The following is a 20,308-nucleotide window of genomic DNA, read 5'->3' as shown; positions in this document are numbered from 1 at the left end:
AATAATTATAATATTCTTCCATAAAGAAAACCACCAAGTAAAAGAGTTAAACAGACATAGTTCACTTCTCAACTATATATTCATTAGCACTGAAGCATGAAATTAATAGCATAAAGACAGGAGTGAAGCTATCTTTCTTGTAAGGGAGAAGCAGGAGCAAAACAACGCAAAAAAGTATAAATAAAATCTAGCTTCCCATTAAAAGGAATGCCTTCAGGTCTGAGAGTTCACCCAGAGCTACACATCCAATAAAAAAGCATCTATTAAGGTTTCATTTGACAGAACATACCCATGAAAATAATTCAGATATATATTTGGTCAAATTAAAAGAAAAAAAAAAACAGGCCATAAACCATACATGTGTATGTTTGAAATACATCTCATGGTATACTCTTTTTGCCTCATTTTAAATATTCCATTACAAATGTGTAGTGCTTTAAAGTAAACCTGACATGTGAGAATAAGATCTATTAAGACAAATAGAAGATGTATGATTTCTTTTTTTATATTTTTTATTTATTTTTTAAAAGATTTTATTTATTTATTTGACGGAGAGGGAACACAAGCAGGGGGAGTGGGAGAGGGAGAAGCAGGTTTCCCGGCGAGCAGGGAGCCCGATGTGGGGCTCGATCCCAGCACCCCAGGATCATGATCTGACGCATAAGGCAGATGCTTAACAACTGAGCCACCCAAGTGCCCCCCCCCCTTTTAAATTGAGGTACAGTTGACACACAATGTTATAGTAGTTTCAGGTGTAGAACAGAGTGATTGGACAATTTTATACATTATGCTATGCTCACCACAGTAAGTGTAGTTACCATCTGTCACCATACATTATTACAATATTATTGACTATATTCCCTATGTTGTACTTTTCATCACTATCACTTATTCTGTAACCGGACGCTTTGTACCTCTTAATAGCCTTTACCTACTTGATCCATCACTTCCTGCTCAGGTTGCTCTGTTTTTTTTGTTTATGTTTGTTTTGATTTTACCCTCTGTTTATAGCTACTTGCTGATTACAATAAAATGCACTTCAAAATACTCACCTCATCATAGTGACTTTTTGCAAAGAGTAGTGCACACAGTTCTCCATATAGTGCAGCTTTGTTTGCTTGCTGGCCATGTTTTGAAAGTTTATCCATATATGTCTGAGCTAACTTAAATGTTTCTTCACCCAAGTGATATTTGCAGTTTCCATTTCGCACATGAAGCAACCTGCAAAAGCAGAAATAACATTCCTCTATTTCTGATATTTCCACCATGGTCCTCTTACAGATCACTACTTAGTACCCAAATGAGTTAAGGAAATTAGATGCAAAAAGGAAGGTAGCACTGGAAAATAATGGTCTGGCCCAAACCGAGATTGACTAAAACACACAAAGAGTATATGCTCTTTCCAGAAAACTACCCATGATTAATCTCACCCAACTATGATTCTTTTTCTTCTTTATTTTGTATACTTTGTGCACTCAGTATGTGCTACATTTAATACTTAACTTTTTGTTCCAAATCGAAAAGATTGCAGTCTCGTTATAAAAAAATTTAGAAAACGATGAAAAAGGGCGCCTGGGTGGCTCAGTCATTAAGCATCTGCCTTCAGCTCAGGTCATGATCCCAGGGTCCTGGGATCAAGTCCCACATCGGGCTCCCCACTCAGCGGGAAGCCTGCTTCTCCCCCTCCCACTCCCCCTGCTTGTGTTCTCTCTCTTGCTATGTCTCTGTCAAATAAATAAAATCTTAAAAAAAATAAAATCAACACCAAATACTATTACCCACCATTACTTTCCATTCTTTTTTCTAGTATATTTGTGCAACACCTGATCAGGAACCTCATCTCATGTTGCTTCATAAATGCTAATTTTTTGTTATCTTTCCAGTAAGGTAAGTTCACTGAAAATAGTGGTATTGTCACCTATTTCTTTTAAAACCTTTATCTTCTATGGTGGAAAAATAAAGAGTTTTTCATGCAGAGTAACTGTAAAACCATGTTAAGACTATATAATGATATGCAAGAGTAGTAAAGTAAAACCACGTTAGACTAATGATATGCAAGAGTAGCAGGTCAGACTGTGATACCAACAGACTATATACATCTGCAGAGGCTATGTAAAACAGAACAGTGAGGACCAGACATGTATTTATGTATCTATTATAATGCTGGCTAGAACATTATGTGCATGTCATCATGTCAATACAATTTTCTGAAAATGCTCAGCCCTGAGGGGGAAAAGGGTATAAAAATCATTTAAAAGAAACTGATTATGGAGAATCTGGGAAGCACTCTTTAGGAATATAAAAACAGATATTTTTTTTCTATCTACACCAAAAACATTAACAGATCAATGACCCAGGATGAGAAACATCTAACAATCTTCAAATCACTATCATTTCTTTGTACAGTCAGGGAAAACAGATGGAATAACTTCAAATGAACTGAGACTATTTAATAAGTGGCAGATACAATGCCAGCGTGCCTCCTTCCAACACTCACAGTTATCTGCTTTTAGAAAAGACTAAAACACCCTCAAGCAAAATATACTAAGGCTAACCAAAAATTCTGAATGGAGTATCTTTTACATTACCAAATTCCAAATTAAAGCAGAAATACATATAGTAATTTTCAGGCTACTCTAGAATGGTGAGTTGATTGGATTCCTATTTTTATGCAGAAATATAATAGAAAAAATGTTTTGGTATACAGAAAATTTTTCCTGCTAAAATAAGTGTACTGGTATAGAATAAAGAAAAAATGTCACTTGATGGCCGAATTGCTGATTTAATAACCAAGAAGTCTGCAATGATCTGTCACAATGGGAACGTGTAGGAAAATAGAACTGAAATCTAGGAAAAGATTACCTGAAAAAGAAATATGTAGTTCATATGACAAAGTTTTGAAAGACTCTTACAGTCAATTATTGACTGAACACCTATAATGTACCAGTCATTTTTCTAGGTGAAAGGGATGTAGTGGTAAATAAGACCGTAAGAAGCTTCACTCTAGGGGGAAGGAGTATGAGGGTAGGCAGACAAACACACCAATAAGTAAGACTTTCATTTAAAAGTAAATGCTATGGGGGCACCTGGGTGGCTCAGTAGGTTAAGCAGCTGCCTTCAGCTCAGGTCATGATCCCAGGGTCCTGGGATCGAGTCCCACATCGGGCTCCCTGCTCAGCAGGGGAGTCTGCTTCTCCCTCTGCCTCTGCCCCTACTCATGTTCTCTCTCTCGCTCTCAAATAAATAAATCTTTAAAAATAAATAAATAAAAATCAATGCTATGTATATCATAAAAATAAGGTAAGATGATCAGGAGCTGCTTCTTTTTTTTTTTTTTAAAGATTTTATTTCTTAAATAAATTCAAACTCACAACCCTGAGATCAAGTGTTGCATGCTCTACTGACTGAGCCAGCCAGGAGCCCCATGATCAGGAACTCCTTTTTTTTTTTTAAAGATTTTATTTATTTATTTGAGAGAATGAGAGAGAGAGAGAGAGAGAGAGTTCGAGAAGGGGGAGGGTCAGAGGGAGCAGCAGATTCCCTGCTGAGCAGGGAGCCCAGTGTGGGACTCGATCCTGGGACTCTGGGACCATGACCTGAGCTGAACCTGAGTCACTTACCCAACTGAGCCACCCACGTGCCCCAGGAACAACTTCTTCTTTTTTTTAAGATTGTATTTATTTATTTGACAGAGAGAGACACAGCGAGAGAGAGAACACAAGCAGGGGAAGCGGGAGGGAGAAGCAGGAGCCTGACATGGGGCCTGATCCCAGGACTCCAGGATCATGACCTGAGCCAAAGGCAGACGCTTAACTGAGCCACCCAGGAGTCCCGGACTTCTTTTTAAAGATTTATCCATTTATTTGAGAGAGACAGAGAGAGAGACCGTGAGCATGTGTGCTCATGAGCAGCAAGAAGGAGCAGAGGGAAAGAAACTCAAGCAGACTCCATGCTCAGCATGGAGCCCAACGTGGGGCTTGATCCCACCACCCGAGATAGCAAGCTGAGCTGAAATCAAGAGTTGGATGTCCAACCAACTAAGCCACCCAGGTGCCCCAATGATCAGGAACTTCTTTAAAAAAAAAAAAAAAAAAGATTTATTTGAGAGAGAGTGCAAACTAGCCAGGTACCCCTAGAAGGAACGTCTTAAAGGAGGTTCTCAGGGTAGACAGGAAAGAATTCTCTTGACAAGTTAACATTTTAGTTGACACCTAAATGATGAAGAAGCAATCACGTAAGGTATGGGAGGAAGCATGTTTCAAACAGAGGGAATAACTGGGGTGCCTGGGTGGCTCAGTCAGTTGAGTGTCGGACTCTTGATTTCAGCTCAGGTCATGAGATCAAGCCCCCTGTGGGGCTCCAAGCTCAGAGGGGAGTCTGCTTGGGGTTCTCTCTCTCTCCCTCTGTCTGTCCCCCTTTCTCTAAAATAAATAAACCTTAAAAAAAATTTCCTTCAAACAGAAGGAATAACAAGTGCAAAGCCCTGAGAAAAGGAAAAAAAAATTCTGGCATAATCAAAGAAGAGACAAAAGACCAACCTGTCTGAGGTATTATGAATAAAGGATTATATAAAAAGAGATGAAAAAGCAGAGATTGGGGGCACCTGGGTGGTTCAGTCAGTTAAGCGTCTGCCTTCAGCTCAGGTCATGATCTCTGGGTCTTGGGACAGAGCCACATGTCGGGCTTCCTGCTCAACGAGGAGCCTGCTTCTCCCTCTCCCTCTGCCGCTCCCCCTGCTTGTGCTCTCTAATAAATAAATAAAATCTTAAAAAAAAAAAAAAACAGAGATTAGGAAGATTTTATAGGGCCTTGCCAGTCTGGGCAAGAAATTTTAGTTGTAATAGTGATGTATGATTTATCCCCTACAACAACACTAACAGAATTTTCTAAAATGTTCTGAATCTGCTCTGCTCAATCTGGTAGCCACTAGTCACAACTGGCTACTGAGTATCTCAGATGTGCCTAGTGTGACTGAGGACTGTTTTAATTTTTAACTTTATAGTCATATATGGTTGATGGCTACCATACTGGACAGTGCAACTCTAGAAGGATTGCTCTGGCTACACTGTGGAAAATGGATTATAGGGGCACCTGGGTGGCTCAGTTGGTTAAGCAGCTGCCTTCAGCTCAGGTCATGATCCCAGGGTCCAAGGATCAAGTCCCACATCAGGCTCCCTGCTCAGCGAGAAGCTTGCTTCTCCCTCTGCCCCTCCCCCTCCTCGTGCTCTCTCTCTCGCTAGCTCTCTCTCAAATAAAAATCTTAAAAAAAAAAAAAAAGAAAATGGATTACAATAAAGCCAAGAGTGGAAGCAAGGCAATCTGGACAGAGGTATTACAATAATCCAGAAGAAAAAAAGACCTTGAGAAAAAAGGATAGGTATTAGAGAGAGAGTTGATAGTTACCCAACTGGTTCAATAGGAAAAGGTTAAACTCAAGCATAGGTTGTAAATTCACAGAATGAAAAGAACAGTAGTCACCTCTCATGTCTACAATACTAAGAATTGCATTTCCAACAACATTCACTGTAGATATTCCTCCTAAAAATAGATTTCTAGAAATTATTTAATAATTGGCATATAATGGGATAGCAAACTAAGTATTTTAAGCCAGAAAAGCACAGCTTGTTCTTTTCTCCAGTCCGTGATGGCTGTCTATTGAAACAAAAGGGCAAATTAAACATATGGAGACTCTTCAGGGTCTGTATATCCATCTGGGCTGACACGGAGCAGGATGAAGGATCCAAGGAACTTTTGGTCCAACTGAGGATCTAACTTTGTGTTAATACTCAGCCTAATGAAAAGGCAAGTTCTCAAGGTTCTCCAAATGTGGTTCTCCAATGTAAGCACAGTATTTTCTTATTTTTAAAGAAGATTAAAAAATTTTTTTTAAAGATTTTATCTATTTATTTGAGAGAGACTGAGAGTGAGCATGAGAGAGGAGAGGGTCAGAGGGCAAAGCAGACTCCCTGCCAAGCAGGGAGCCCAATGTGGGACCTGATCCCGGGACTTGAGGATCATGACCTGAGCCGAAGGCAGTTGTTTAACCACTGAGCCACCCAGGCGCCCCCCAAAAAGATTTTATTTTTAAGAGCAGTTTTAGGGGCGCCTGGGTGCTCAGTCAGTTAAGTATCTGACTTTGGCTCAGGTCATGATCCCGGGATCCTGGGATCGAGCCCTGTCTGGGGCTCCCCACTCAGCAGGGAGTCTGCCTGTTCCTCTACCCCCACACCCCCTGGCTCGTGCTTTCTTTCTCTCTCAAATAAATAAAATCTTTAAAAAAAAAAAAAAAGCAATTTTAGGTTCACAGTAAAACTGCGCAGAAGATACAAAGATTTCTCATATACCCTTTCCCATAGTATGTTATTTTTAAAATACAATCACATCTACTCGATCGAGAGCTACTGTCAAAAATAATTATTTAATTCGTTAAACGATTCATTGTTTGAATGGCAAATACACAAATTTTTTTTAAGATTTTATTTTTTATCTTTAAAGATTTTATTTATTTGAGAGAGAGAATGAGAGAGAGAGAGAGCACATGAGAGGAGGGAGGGTCAGAGGGAGAAGCAGACTCCCTGCTGAGCAGGGAGCCCGATGCGGTACTTGATCCCGGGACTCCAGGATCGTGACCTGAGCCGAAGGCAGACGCTTAACCAACTGAGCCAAAGATTTTATTTTTAAGTAATCCCTACACCCAATGTGGGGCTCAAACTCACAACCCTGAGATCAAGAGTTGCATGCTCTACTGACTGAGCCAGGCAGGCACCCCTACAAGTTTAAAAGTCATTAGTTTATGAATATATTCACTGTAAGACTAAGCAAGATGACTAGTTAGATCCTCATCCCACAACAAAAATAAATACATTAAAAGTAAATGTGAAGGAGGCGCCTGGGTGGCTCAGTCATTAAGCATCTGTCTTCGGCTCAGGTCATGATCCCAGGGTCCTGGGATCGAGTCCCACGTGGGGCTGGCTCCCTGCTCAGCAGGAAGCCTCCTTCTCCCTCTCCCACCCCGCCACTTGTGTTCCCTCTCTTGCTGTGTCTCTGTCAAATAAATAAATAAAAATCTTAAAAAAAAAAAAAAAAGTAAATGTGAAGGAAAAGAATCTCTCTCCTGCTTATAAGAGCATGTCTCCAGGAACTATTTAAGAATTTTGCAAATAGGGACACCTGGGTGGCTCAGTTGGTTAAAGCGACTGCCTTCGGCTCAGGTCATGATCCCAGGGTCCTGGGATCGAGCCCCGCATCGGGCTCCCTGCTCAGCGGTAAGCCTGCTTCTCCCTCTCCCACTCCCCCTGCTTGGGTTCCCTCTCTCGCTGTGTCTCTCTCTCTCTGTTAAAAAAAAAAAAAAAAAAAAGTCTCTTATAAAAAAAAGAATTTTGGAAATAAATGACAGACTATAAAGGGAGGACTGGATAATAAAGACTTATATATTCTTTTTTATTGTGGTGAAATATGTAACAGAAAATTTGCCATATTAACTACTTTAAGCATACAATTCAGTACCATTATATCCACCACGTTGTGCAACCATCACCACCGTCTATTTCCAAAACGTTTTCATCACTCCAAAAAATAAACACTCTGTAACAAGCAATCGCTTCCCATTCTCCTTTTATCCCAGCTGCACCATTTTACACTCCCATTAGCAAGGATCCCAATTTCTCCACATTCTTGATAACACTTTTTTTTTAATTTCAGCCATCCTGGGTATGTGTAAAGTGGTATCTGTTTGATTTTCATTTCCCTAATGAAAAATGATGCTGAACATCTTTTCATGTGCTTATTAGCTGTTTTATCCTCTTTTTAGACAAATGTGTACTCAAGTCTTTACCCATTTTTTAATCAGGTTTGTTGTTGTTGAGTTGTAGTGCTTCATACATTCCGGATACGAGACCCTTATCTGATATATGATCTGCAAATATTTTCTCCAATTCTCCAATTCCACTTTCTTGATAACATCCTTTGATGCACGCAGCTTTTTATTTTGATGAAATCCAACTGACCTGTGAACAGAGATGGTTTTACTTCTTTCTTTCCAATATGGATGCCTTTTTTCTTTTTCTTGTCTAATTTCTTTAGTTAGAACTTTCAGGACAATGTTGGGTAAGAGTAGTAGTAAAAGCAGGCATCCTTGGTCTTGTTCTTGATCCTAGGGACAAAGCTTTCAGTCTTTCACCATGGAGCATGATGTCAGCTGTGGGTTCTTCACAAATGCTATCATACTGAGGGACTCTTCTGTTCCCAGTTTTCTGAATGTTCGATTATGAAAGGCGTTGCATTTTGTCAAATGTCTTTTGTATCTATTGAGAAGATTGTTTTTTTCCTTTTTAAAATTTTTATTTTTTAAATATTTAATTCGTTTATTTGTGAGACAGAGAAGTGTGCACAAAAGCAGTGAGAGTGGCAGGCAGAGGGAGAAGCAGGCTCCCCAATGCGCAAGGGGTCCTCTGAGGGACTCAATCCCAGGACTCTGGGATCATGACCTGAGCCAAAGGCAGATGCTTAACTGACTGAGCCACCCGGGCATCCCTCCTTTCTTTCAATGTGGCTTATTGGCTTCATTGACTTCATGTTAATCATTGCTGCATTCCTCGAATAAATCCCAATTAGTCATAGTGTATAATCCTTTTATATGCTATTAGTCTGATTTGCTCGTATTTTGTTGAGAATTTTTACATCTGTATTCACAGAGGATATTAGCCTGTAATTTTCTTTTCTTTTTTCTGACTTTGGTATCAGGGCAATGCTGACCTCAAAGAATGAGTTAGGAAGTGTTCCTTCCTCCTTAATTTTCTGGAAGACTTTGAGAAGGTCTCGTGTTAATTCTTTAAATGTTTGGTAGCATTCACTTAATGAGGTCTTCTGGTCCTGGAGTTTTCTTTGTTGGAAGGTTTTTTTGTTTTGTTTTTAAAGTAGGCTCCATGAACACTGTGGAGCCCAATGTGGGGCTCAAATCCTGAGATCAAGACCCTGTGCCAAAATCAAGAGTTGTACACTTAACCAGCTGAGCCACCCAGGTGTCCCATGTTGGAAAGTTTTTGATTACTGATTCAATCTCTACTTGTTACAGGTTTGCTGAGATTTTCTTGGGCCAATTTAAACAATTTGTTCATTTCTAGGAATTTGTCTATTTCAGCGACATTATCTAATCTGTTGGCATACAGCTGTAGATAGGGTTCTCTTATGATTCTATTTCTGGAAGGTTGGTAGTGATACCTTGACTTGTATTTCTGATTTTAGTCATTTGCATCTTTTTCCCCCCCAGTCTAGTGTGGTTTTAATTTTAAGTGTGGGAGCAAAGCATTGTGAGATGCTGCAGACACCACTGGCTCTGTAACAGCTGTTTTCCCCACCTCATGCTTTGGTGCAGAACCCTGGTTTTGTTTAGGCACTGACCCCTTTCTCATAGGACTCAAGAATAAATCATGAGTAGTTTAAGCCAATCACAGTGTAGTGGTCCTACTCTGCTTGCCAGTCATTGATTCAGAAGTCACCAAATGACCTAGCTCTGGCCAATGAGACTCCGAGATAGCAGGCTGGGTGGGTCCTGAGAAAGGTTCCCTGTCATTAAAGATAAAATATGGAGCTTGGAAAGGAAGTCTTTCTTCTGCTGGACAATATGAAATCTGCATGTGATATTTCAAACCATGGCAGCATTCTTACAACCACCTGGGAGCTGGTCAAAGTCAAAACCAGCATCGAGGACAGAGAAGCAGATATACGGAAAAAATTTAGTTCCTTTTTTTTTTTTTTAAAGATTTTATTTATTTATTCATGAGACACAGGGAGAGAGAGAGAGAGAAGCAGAGGGAGAAGCAGGCTCCCAAGGAGCAGGGAGCCCGATGCGGGACTCAATCCCAGGACCCTGGGATCATGACCTGAGTCGAAGGCAGTCGCTTAACCAACTGCGCCACCCAGGTGCCCCTGTTTAGGGGTATTTTAACAATATATAGCTGGATTTCATTTTTTAACCCTCTTGGTAGATACCACCTTTACATAGAGGAACTGAACCCAATCACATGTATTGTGATGTTATATTTTGTTTTAAGCTTTTCATACTATTTTTCATTTGTCATTAGTTAGCTTTTTTTCATTTATCATACGCAGTTATTTCTTCTCTTCTCTTTGTTTTTACCTAGTTAGGACAATTTTCCAATCATTCTTACCCCTACTCCCACTACCCTAATTTAAAATGTCTATCATATTTTCCATTATATAAGTCATTATGTATCTATCCCTAGCACTGATAATGTTTGAACATTAAATAATGATAGACATTCCTACTCCACTCACCAAGATGCGACCTTTATAATACCCTCTTGTACCACTACATTTTCTCAAATGTTTATTTTTTAAAAGGCTATCATATATGCCCAATATAACGCAACCTGAATATAGTAACAAGAGCCTCCACTTTCTACCCAAAAAGGTTTTTTTTTGGCTAACTTGAAAATATCAAGTATTAGGGATATATAGGATAACATTTTTAAACTTACAATATTTAAATCATCTTTATGTTATGTTATATATACCTATCTAAAATCTAAAATTTTTAAAAATTTAAAAAATTTTTAAGTTTTTTCTCCTTGCAATTTATGAAATATTATCCAAACTATCCACATACATCTAAAAACATTTACCTTCATCATCACCATAACTAGTTTTTGAGTCATCTAACAGTTTTTCAGGGTAAAATGTTTTTACTTGTTTGAAAATCAGCACTTTTTGAGTCTGGTATGATGTTGCCAGAAATTTTATCCAAAATACCATAACCATTTGCAAAGCATTAAAATTGCTGGACTTTTCTGACTCACCTAAGGCAAGTAGATATCCCCAATCTCCACAACCAAACCCCTAAGGCAAGTAGATATCCATAATCTCTACAACCAAACCACTTTTACTGCATCCCGTTTTAAAGGAGCATTTAAAAAAAGGCAGTTAAGGGGTGCCTGGCTGGCTCAGTTGGAAGAGCATGCAACTTGATCTCTGCTGATCTTGGGGTCATGAGTTCAAACCCCGTGTTGGGTATAGAGATTATGAAAATACCCATAAACTTTAAAAAGGGAGTTAATAGAAATATCTAACATAACTGTAAGATTATGACCTCCAGAATAATTCTGAATGTGTTAAATCCCATTATTTCCTCAAAATGAAAATTGTGCCAGGTGGTCTCTATGAGCTTCCTGACACTGGCACTGGCTGAGTTTTCAGGCTAACATTTCTTTCTCAAACAGTACTGTGTTGCTCAAAAGAGAACCCTATGTAATGTAATAACATCACATTACATGAGGGGCTTCGTAAGGCAACTCTCTTTACTAAAGGTTCATTTTCAGGGAAAAAAATCTTACCTGACATTTTATAGTATGTGGTAATTGAGAATTTCTGTTTTGTGTTATTTCTAAAATCTCCCTTTCATTTCCAGTTTGAAAAAAAATCCTTACTTAAGACATACTACAAATTCCCAATTTGTTCTTCATTCTCTTTCTACTTCATTTACATGTAACTATATATTACAATATTCACTGCTTACCACCATTTCTGTATCTTCTCCTATCTTGAGAAGTGTTATTACTGAGCTTTTATTTGGTTAGAGAAATTCCTTGAGTATTTTCCTCAGCTCAAAAACATGGAAGTATACTGCATCCTTATATATTTGAAAATTCTTTATTTTACCCAGAAGTTGGTGAAGTATAGTGTTTTCTCTCAGTAACGGAGACACTTCTACTTTCTATGTATTCTTTGATTTTAGGACATTCAATTGTGTAGGGCTCAGAGTTTTTTTTAAATCTAGAATCAAGTCTTTCCCTCACCAGTTCAGGAAGTTCGCTGTCACACTTAAAATTCCAAAAATACACCAATACCATAATTGTGGCTATTTCTGGGTAATAGGATTATAGATAATATTGATTCTCTTCATAATTTTCTGTTACATGCATAGAAAAAATAAAGACAGTAAAAACAAGAGTTACTTCTAGACTTGCTTGCCTTTCCTTTAAGTACATCTGTTAAAAAAAAGAAAAGTTATTTATAAGTAAAATCCTAATCTTCTTATACACAATTCTAGAAGTGTCAACAGCAAGGGTAAAAAAATGACACCCAAGGAAAACATATATTTATTTTACCAGCATCCGGTGCCTAGCACAGTTCTGAGTACACTGAGGCATTCGATAAACAGTTGGTGAGTGAACACAACACACAAGCTCTATGACAAAGCAAAAAATATTACACTAAGATGACTACAGCAAGTTAACTATATTTTGGAGATGAGAGAGAGGAGTCCAGACTAATGAAACTGTGACATATAAATATCACCGCAGAGGTTTATTCAAGTAGGCGTGTAAGAGCTAAAACTGTAAAAGCCACTAAGGACCATTACAGTAGGATCTGTTCCGACTTACCTCACACAACATTCTACTGCACGAAACCAATGAAGCATCTCATCATGTAGAGTACACAACTGAAGACAGGACAGAAAAACTTTCTCAGCATCACTGTACCAGCCTGCATCTGAAAGAAAGCCACCTAAAGGACAAGAAAACCAGGTACTTTAAATAATTTAATAAATCACTTAAAAGCTAAAGTGACATGCTTAAAATGAGTATCATCTAAAATGAAAACACTCATAATATTAAAGTTCTGTGTTTGGCCCAAAATAAAGATACTGTGAAATAAAAAACAAAACAAAACAAAAACTTTTAAACTGGGGGAATTAGATCAAAGTTGAGGCCTTGAATAAGGAGTCAAGAGTTTTAACCCTCTAAAAATACTCCATAGCCTAAGAAATGACATTTTCCAGTTAATTAGCCATATATTCTAATGATCCAAACATTTTCAAGTTGCAGGGTAAACGTAACTTTTCAACTCTCCATACCCAATTTCAAAGAATATCTCAATAAAGCTATCTTTAAAAAAATTATCTCTATCACTGTATACTTTTGGTATGAAGTTTTTTTCACTGTTTTGGTAATTTTAGGATCCAGACCAAAAATGTAATTATGAGTTTGTTAGAACTTGGTTCTATCGCCAAGATATTTCTTCAATCTGGCTCGTTACAATGGCCAGATACTGATATAATAAATGTTTGTGGAGATGACAGAGGACCTCAATGAACACCAACCTTCCTGCCTTTCACTTTTATTGATTCTAAAGTTGTTCTCCCACAGATTTTTACACGACCGTCTAGGACTAAAGGGATGCCAACCTTAACATTCATCAAGATCACACTCCCTTGTTAGAGACATTCTCTGGTCACAATTTTTGGTTGCAGTTTATATTCCATGGGACTACCAAAGGATAAATGCTGAGTGGCTTTTTTTTGTAGAAAAAAAAGTTCTGAAGTTCCTCCAGCAACTATGAATACAAAGAATTATTCTAAGACTAAAGGAAATGATCGTGAAAATGTGTTGGGCAAAGAAAATATATGTGCACGTGTAAAACAGCTAAAACATGCACATGCAAGTGAGAAGTTAAACATGAGAGTCTGGGGGCGCCTGGGTGGCTCAGTCGCCAGGCATCTGCCCTCGGCTCAGGTCATGATCCCAGGGTCCTGGGATCGAACCCTGCATCGGGCTCCCTGCTTGACAGGGGGCCTGTTTCTCCCTCTCCCTCTGCCGCTCCCACTGCTTGTGCTCTCCTGCTCTCTCTCTGCCAAATAAATAAACTAAATCTTTAAAAAAAAATTTTTTTAAAAGAAAACAAGAAGGGTAGCAACAACTTTAATAAGTAGTTGCCTGAAACGTACTTATCTATGTAGATTTGTAAACAGCATATAAAATATTATATAAACCATAAACATTTTTCTCTATGTAACATATAAAGACTTCGCAGATTCCTTTCCCATGTATGTTTTTAGTATTTTCCTAACATCCCCCCGTGAGGAAGTACAAGTTTACCCTTATTTTAGAGCCTGAAAACTGAGGCCGCAAAAGGATGAAGTCCCATGTCACAGCATATGGTAAGCTGGTGAAAGAGGCTGCGGCAGCATGACACATAGCAAAATGTATATGGTAGGGATGGAAAGACACAGGAGTCTAAACTTACAGTACACTACCAGCTCTGTGCCTAGAGCAAGTTACTTAATTTTTCTGAATCCTTCCTCATTTGTAAAGTGCTATTAATGCCATCACAATACTGAAATGTTGTGAGGATTTAGAAAGATAACATTTACGGGCACCTGGGTGGCTCAGTTGGTTAAGTGTCCCACTCTTAATTTCAGCTCAGGTCATGATCTCAAGGTTGTGAGACTGAGTCCCTTGTCAGGGGCACAGAGATTCTCTCTCTCCCACTCCCTCTGCCCGGCCCCCTCCCCCAAGATAACATTTAAATGCCTACTGTAGGGGTACCTGGGTGGCTCAGTTGGTTAAGCGTCTGTCTTCAGCTCAGGTCATGATCCCAGGTCCCTGGGATAGAGCCCCACATTGGACTCCCTGCTCAGTAGGGAGCCTGCTTCTCATTCTCCCTCTGCCGCTCCCCCTGCTTGTGCTCTCTTGCTCCTCTCTCAAATAAACAAATAAAATCTTCAAAAATAAATAAATAAATGCCTACTGTAGCGTTTGGCCCAAAGTTAACATCCAATAAATCACACCTAATTTTTCTGATGTTTTTCTCATAACCTCCTTATGTAGACTTTGGGAATGCCCTGGTTGAATCCTTTACTGTTAGTAGGTTTAATACGAGTCATACTATAGGACAAAATACTCCTCTATTTTACGATTACCTACCTAAAACAAAGCCAACCTGAATGGCTTTCTCTTTTACCGCAGCATCCGATTCTGCTATGTAAGAGCACCGTCTACTGAATGAGTAGGCCAAGACTGAAGCAACTTTCACACCGTGATCCATCAAAGCTTGGAAACAATGGTGAAGCAAATGTCTGCAAGATAAGAAAAGGCTATTTCATAAAGGTAACATATTTTATAGTTTTATGAAGTGCTAGCTTGCTTTTTAAAACATAACAGTACCATTACTTTCCAAGACGGAACAAGATAAAAAACCTTTTGCCTTATGAATTATGAGGCTACAATAATCCACAATTTAGCCTAATATCTTTATTCAGTAGATTACTGAGTGATTCTTTATGTGTAAACTAATGGCAGTAAAGAAACTAATTTTAAAAACCAAATCATCTTATAATTCAACAATAACCCAATTTAAAAATGGGCAATGGATTTGAATAGAGATTTCTCCAAAGAAAATATACAAATGACCAATAAGCACATGAAAAGATGATCAACATCATTAATCATTAGGGATATGCAATCCAGAATCACAACGAGATATCACTTCACACCCTGTAGGATGTGATTACTATTCTAAGTGATGGCAAAATATGTGAACATTGGAACTCTCATACATTGATGGTAGGAATGTAAAATGGTACTGCCACTATGGAAAATAGTTTTGAGGTTACTAAAAAAGTTAAACATAGGGTGATCATATGTATATACCCTAGTTACATATACAAGAGAACTAAAAACATCTGTCCACACATAATCTTGTCCATAAATGTTCATGGCAGCATTAGCAGAAGAGCCAAACAGCCAAAATGTTCATCCACAAATGACTAGAAAAGCAAAACAGTATATTCATACAATGGAAATTATTCAGCCATAAAAGCAAAGAAGTACTGATACAAGCAACAACATGAATAAACCTTCAAAACGTTGTAAGTAAAAGAAGCCAGTCACAAAAGACCATATATTGTATGATTCCCTTTATATGAAGTGTCTAGAACAGGTAAATTCAGAGACAGAAAGTCGATTAATAGTAGTCCAGGGTAAGAGGAAATAGGAAGTGATTGTTAATGGGTACAGGATTTCTTTTTGGAATGATGAAAATGTTCTAGAATTAGACAGTGGTGATGGTTGCAAAACCTTGTGAATACACTAAAAGCCACTGAACTGTACAATTTAAAATGGTGAATGTGGTGGTATGTGAATTATATCCCAATAAAAAATTTTTAAATAAAAAGATTGTAAATAACGGAATCACTGCTTTGGATAATGGGGGAAAAAGTCAAACTACATGCTTTTAGTTTCACAAATATATTTAACACTTAGCAAGGGATTTGGACTTGGTGAAAGATAACCTGAGAGATAAGAGAGAGGTATTCCACTAAAATAAATCTTTATAATGGCCATGTTTAGAATTGTATAGAGAAATTCAAATCCCAGAAAGCTGATCTTTTCTTAAAGAATGTTTTTAAAAAGTTTTTCTGTAGCCTTCTTTTACCAAAATGAAGTTCTCATTTATGTGTTTGTTTTTTTTTACGGATTAATTTTAATTATTCAACTAAAAGTTTCTCTATAGTACAAAGGACACATTTCAAAGTTACCCCTGAACAGTGAAATTATGTTATTTTCTTGTTTACTATTTTATCATTCTTCTCTAAAATAAAAAATCTACAGGAAGAGATGTTGTAGATCTTATTCACTGCCGTAATCCCAGCATCTTGAACAGTACCTAAACCTAACACATACTAGGCATTCAACAAGTATATACTTAATTTGTTGAACAAATGGAACAATTTGGCAATATTCATATTAGAAATCAGCAATATTTTATAAAAACTACATTCTTATTTTCCTAGGGTTAGGAAAAACGAATGGCTTTTAAAGCAAATTTTGGGAAGACTGCTAAAGAGAATAGCAAGTATAATCAAAGGTTGTGTCACTATACCTGTATGGGGAGGCTCTTACTATATGGTAACAGCTACAATGGGAAAGATGAATTCAATCTCCTTCTCTTGAACACAAAAAACAAGGAGGTACTGATGGTTTCACAACAATGGGAATGCACTTAATGCCACTGAAGTAAACTTAAGAAGTTACAATGGTACAATTCAGGTATGTATAGTTTACCATAATTTTTAAGAAAAAGTAATTTTACCTTTTATCCAAAGCTCTCAATACTTTAGCAAAAACTTCCAATTCACAAAATTCACTGCCCAGTTGACATAAGCGTCCCTGTTGGTAAAGCTGAAATGAAAATGAAAAAGGGAATTTAAAAATGTTAATTTAAATTTCTACTTTAGTTATACTTATGGATATAATTTGATGGGCCTAATATTTGATTATTTAATGGATACTACCCAAAGTCAGTATTATCACACAGCAGGATCAGGAAGCATACTTCTGCTGTCTAAGAGAAATATAACACTAAATTAACAATTTTTTTTAGAGGCGGGAAGGGGCAGAGGGAGAGAGACAATCCTAAGCAGGCTCCACGCCCAGTGTGGAGCCTGACACAGGGCGCAATCTCACAAACCTAAGATCATGACCTGAGCCCAAACCAAGAGTCACATGCTTAACTGACTGAGCCACCTAGGCACCCCTAAATTAACAAATTTCTACAATTCATATAAAACATTTTAATAGTTGTATATAAAGTTAAAATTAATATTTATAAAATAGTATCTGGTTCATGTTAAATACTACAAAGTGCTATATAATTATTTATTAAATAAACTTTATAAGTTATGGGGCACCTGGGTGGCTTAGTTGGTTAAGTATCTGCTTTTGGCTCAGGTCATGATCTCAGGGTCCTGGGATCAAGCCCCATGTCAGGCTCACTGCTCAGTTATGCTTCTCCCTCTCTCTCTGCTCTTCCCCCTGCTCATGCTTTCTCTCTTTCTCTCTCTCTCAAATAAATAAAATCTTTAAATAAACATAGAAAGTTATATTCAAGAAACTTATAAAACTAACTTTTTCCTTAAACAAAACTGGATAGGGGCACCTGGATGGCTCAGATGGTTAAGCGTCTGCCTTCGGCTCAGGTCATGATCCCAGGGTCCTGGGATCGAGCCCCGCATCGGACTCCCTGCTCCCCAGGGTGTCTGCTTCTCCCCCTCCTTCCTGCTCAAGCTCTCTCTCACTCTCTCTGTCTCTCTCAAATACATAAATAAAATATTTAAACAAAACTGGATACTTAATGTAAAATTATCCAAATAATAGCACAGATAATGTCCAGAAGCCAGAATGGTCAATAGGCCCACTAAAAGGCTCCTCAGATCACCACAAGTATCTCAGTTCAGTTCTAACAGACATCTAAAGTAATCCAGGAAGGGGTGCCTGGGTGGCTCAGATGGTTAAGCGTCTGCCTTCGGATCGAGTCCCGCATCGGGCTCCCTGCTCCTTGGGAGCCTGCTTCTCTCTGTCTCTCTCTCTCTGTCTCTCATGAATAAATGGTGGCTCAGTCGGTTGGGTGTCTGCCTTTGGCTCGGGTTGTGGTCTCAGGGTCCTGGGATCGAGCCCCGCATCGGGCTCTTTGCTCGGAGGGGAGTCTGCTTCTCCCTCTCACTCTCCCTCTGTTCTCTCTCTCAAATAAATAAATAAAATCTTTATAAAAAAATAAAATAAAATAAAATAAAATAAATAAAAATAAAGTAATCCATGAGGGCACGTGGGTGGCTCAGTCGGTTAACCATCTGCCTTCAGCTCAGGACATGATCTCATGGGTCCTGGGATCAAACCCCAGATTGGACTCCCTGCTCAGTGGGGAGTCTGCTTCTCCCTCTCCTTCTGCCCCTCCCCCTTTGTGCTCTCTTGCACTCCCTTAAATAAAATCTTTAAAAAAAATAAAGTGAATAAAGTAATCCAGGATGAAAAAATAAAAACAAAAATAATCCAAGGTGGCAGGATTTCTAATCATGTCACAATCATTTATTTTGCCTGACTTTTTAGAACTTTTGTTCTAAAAATTTATTTATTTGAGGGAGAGAGCGCGCGTGCACAAGAGTGAGTGGGGGGGGCAGAGGGAGAGGGAGAGGATCTCAATCCAACTCCACACTGAGTGAGGGAGGAGCCCGATCTCATGACCTGGAGGTCATGACCTGATCTTAAAGCAAGAGTCAGGCACTCAACTGACTGAGCCACCCAGGCACCCCTAGAACTTCTTTTAAAAAATAACATTTTAGGGGTACCTGGGTGGCTCTGTAGAACATGCAACTCGATCTTGGGGTTGTGAGTTCAAGCCCCACACTGAATGTAGGAATTACTTAAAAATAAAATCTTAAATAAAAAAGAAAGAAAAGAGAAAAATAACATTTTAACAAATGTGTTAAATGTTTATCACCATTAATACATGCACCCAGTTAAAAAGAGACAAATACTACTACCCCATTCCAGCTTCACCAAATGCTTTTGAATTTATATGTTTTATAAATACAGTGCCTTAGAAGGCTGGAATTTTGTTTTATTAACTCACTTTATAGGCATTTAAGTCTTAGCTCAGTTGACAGAACATGGGTTTCAGAAAGAAGACAACATAAATTTAGAATTCATTTGCCAAACTGGCCAGTTAACTTTGTGCTGGGAAAATATACCACAAACTCGTCAGCTAGTTCTTGGGTATAAATCACTAGTCACAATGGAAGCCAGGTCAAATTAGGTAGATACTTTAATGCAAATCAATAATGACAGCTGTGAAAAATCTCTAACTGCTGAAGGGGGGAAGAGACAAGGGACCACCACATGCCCTGGAAGGGAAGGGAGAAATGTTATTTTTACATTAAAATGGTTAGACAGTCATATTATCAGTAAATCTTTATAAGGAAAGATTTGCTAATTTTGGAGATGATTATGTTTTCTGCTATAGAAAGAGTTTCCAGGAATGTACACAGTAAAATTCAGTATTATTAATCATTGTCATACTTACTTTGACTATTAACCAATAGAGACTAACTCAGGGAAAATAAATCTAAGTATTTATAACCTAATTCCTACTTGGGGGCTTAACAATGTGATAAGTTTAAAAAAAAAAAAAACAGTGTGCTAAGTTTTTGATCTGGGCAGAAAAACAAATGCAGTTAACAAAATAAATATATACACATACTCCAAAAAAGGAATAGAACAAAAAAATTTTCACTTACCAAAATAACTCATCATTAGCACACTTAAGGCTTAGAATTTCTTTTAAGATAGGAGAAATGAAAACAAGTTGTACAACTTTTTTTTTTTTTAAAGATTTTATTTATTTATTCATGGGGGGGGCACAGGGAGAAGCAGGCTCTCAAGGAGCAGGGAGCCCGATGAGGGACTCGATCCCAGGACCCTGGGATCATGCATGACCTGAGCCGAAGGCAGATGCTTAACCATCTGAGCCACCCAGGCGCCCCAAGTTGTACAACTTTTTTGCCTATACTCACTAGTCAAATAAAGACAAATAACCTTCTATGTTCTACAACTCACAATATCCCTTTAATGACTAAAAATTGATATATCCTACTAAATGGGATTTTTTAAAATAATTTTTTATTGTTATGTTAATCACCATACATTACATCATTAGTTTTTGATACTAAATGGGA

The 20,308-nt window shown here is 38.1% G+C and overlaps 1 protein-coding gene across 1 annotated transcript in view; it reads right to left on the bottom strand.

The window, feature by feature from the left end:
• APPBP2 (amyloid beta precursor protein binding protein 2) overlaps nt 1-20,308 on the bottom strand; it is a 60,406-nt gene that overhangs the window by 15,648 nt on the left and 24,450 nt on the right. Inside the window, exons 2-5 of the mRNA XM_028109278.2 lie at nt 16,891-16,979; nt 14,724-14,875; nt 12,402-12,525; nt 1,053-1,221 (exon numbers count right to left, since the gene is read on the bottom strand). Coding sequence (XP_027965079.1) covers nt 1,053-1,221; nt 12,402-12,525; nt 14,724-14,875; nt 16,891-16,979 — 534 coding nt within the window. The remainder of the gene's footprint in view (nt 1-1,052; nt 1,222-12,401; nt 12,526-14,723; nt 14,876-16,890; nt 16,980-20,308) is intronic.

Source organism: Eumetopias jubatus, unplaced genomic scaffold (genome assembly GCF_037043125.1).
Source record: "Eumetopias jubatus isolate StellerSeaLion01/CBP00866 unplaced genomic scaffold, mEumJub1_p1.0 scaffold_10, whole genome shotgun sequence".
NCBI lineage: Eukaryota > Metazoa > Chordata > Mammalia > Carnivora > Otariidae > Eumetopias > Eumetopias jubatus.
The sequence above is the reverse complement of the archived record's forward strand: the minus strand, read 5'-3'. Positions and strand labels throughout refer to the sequence as shown.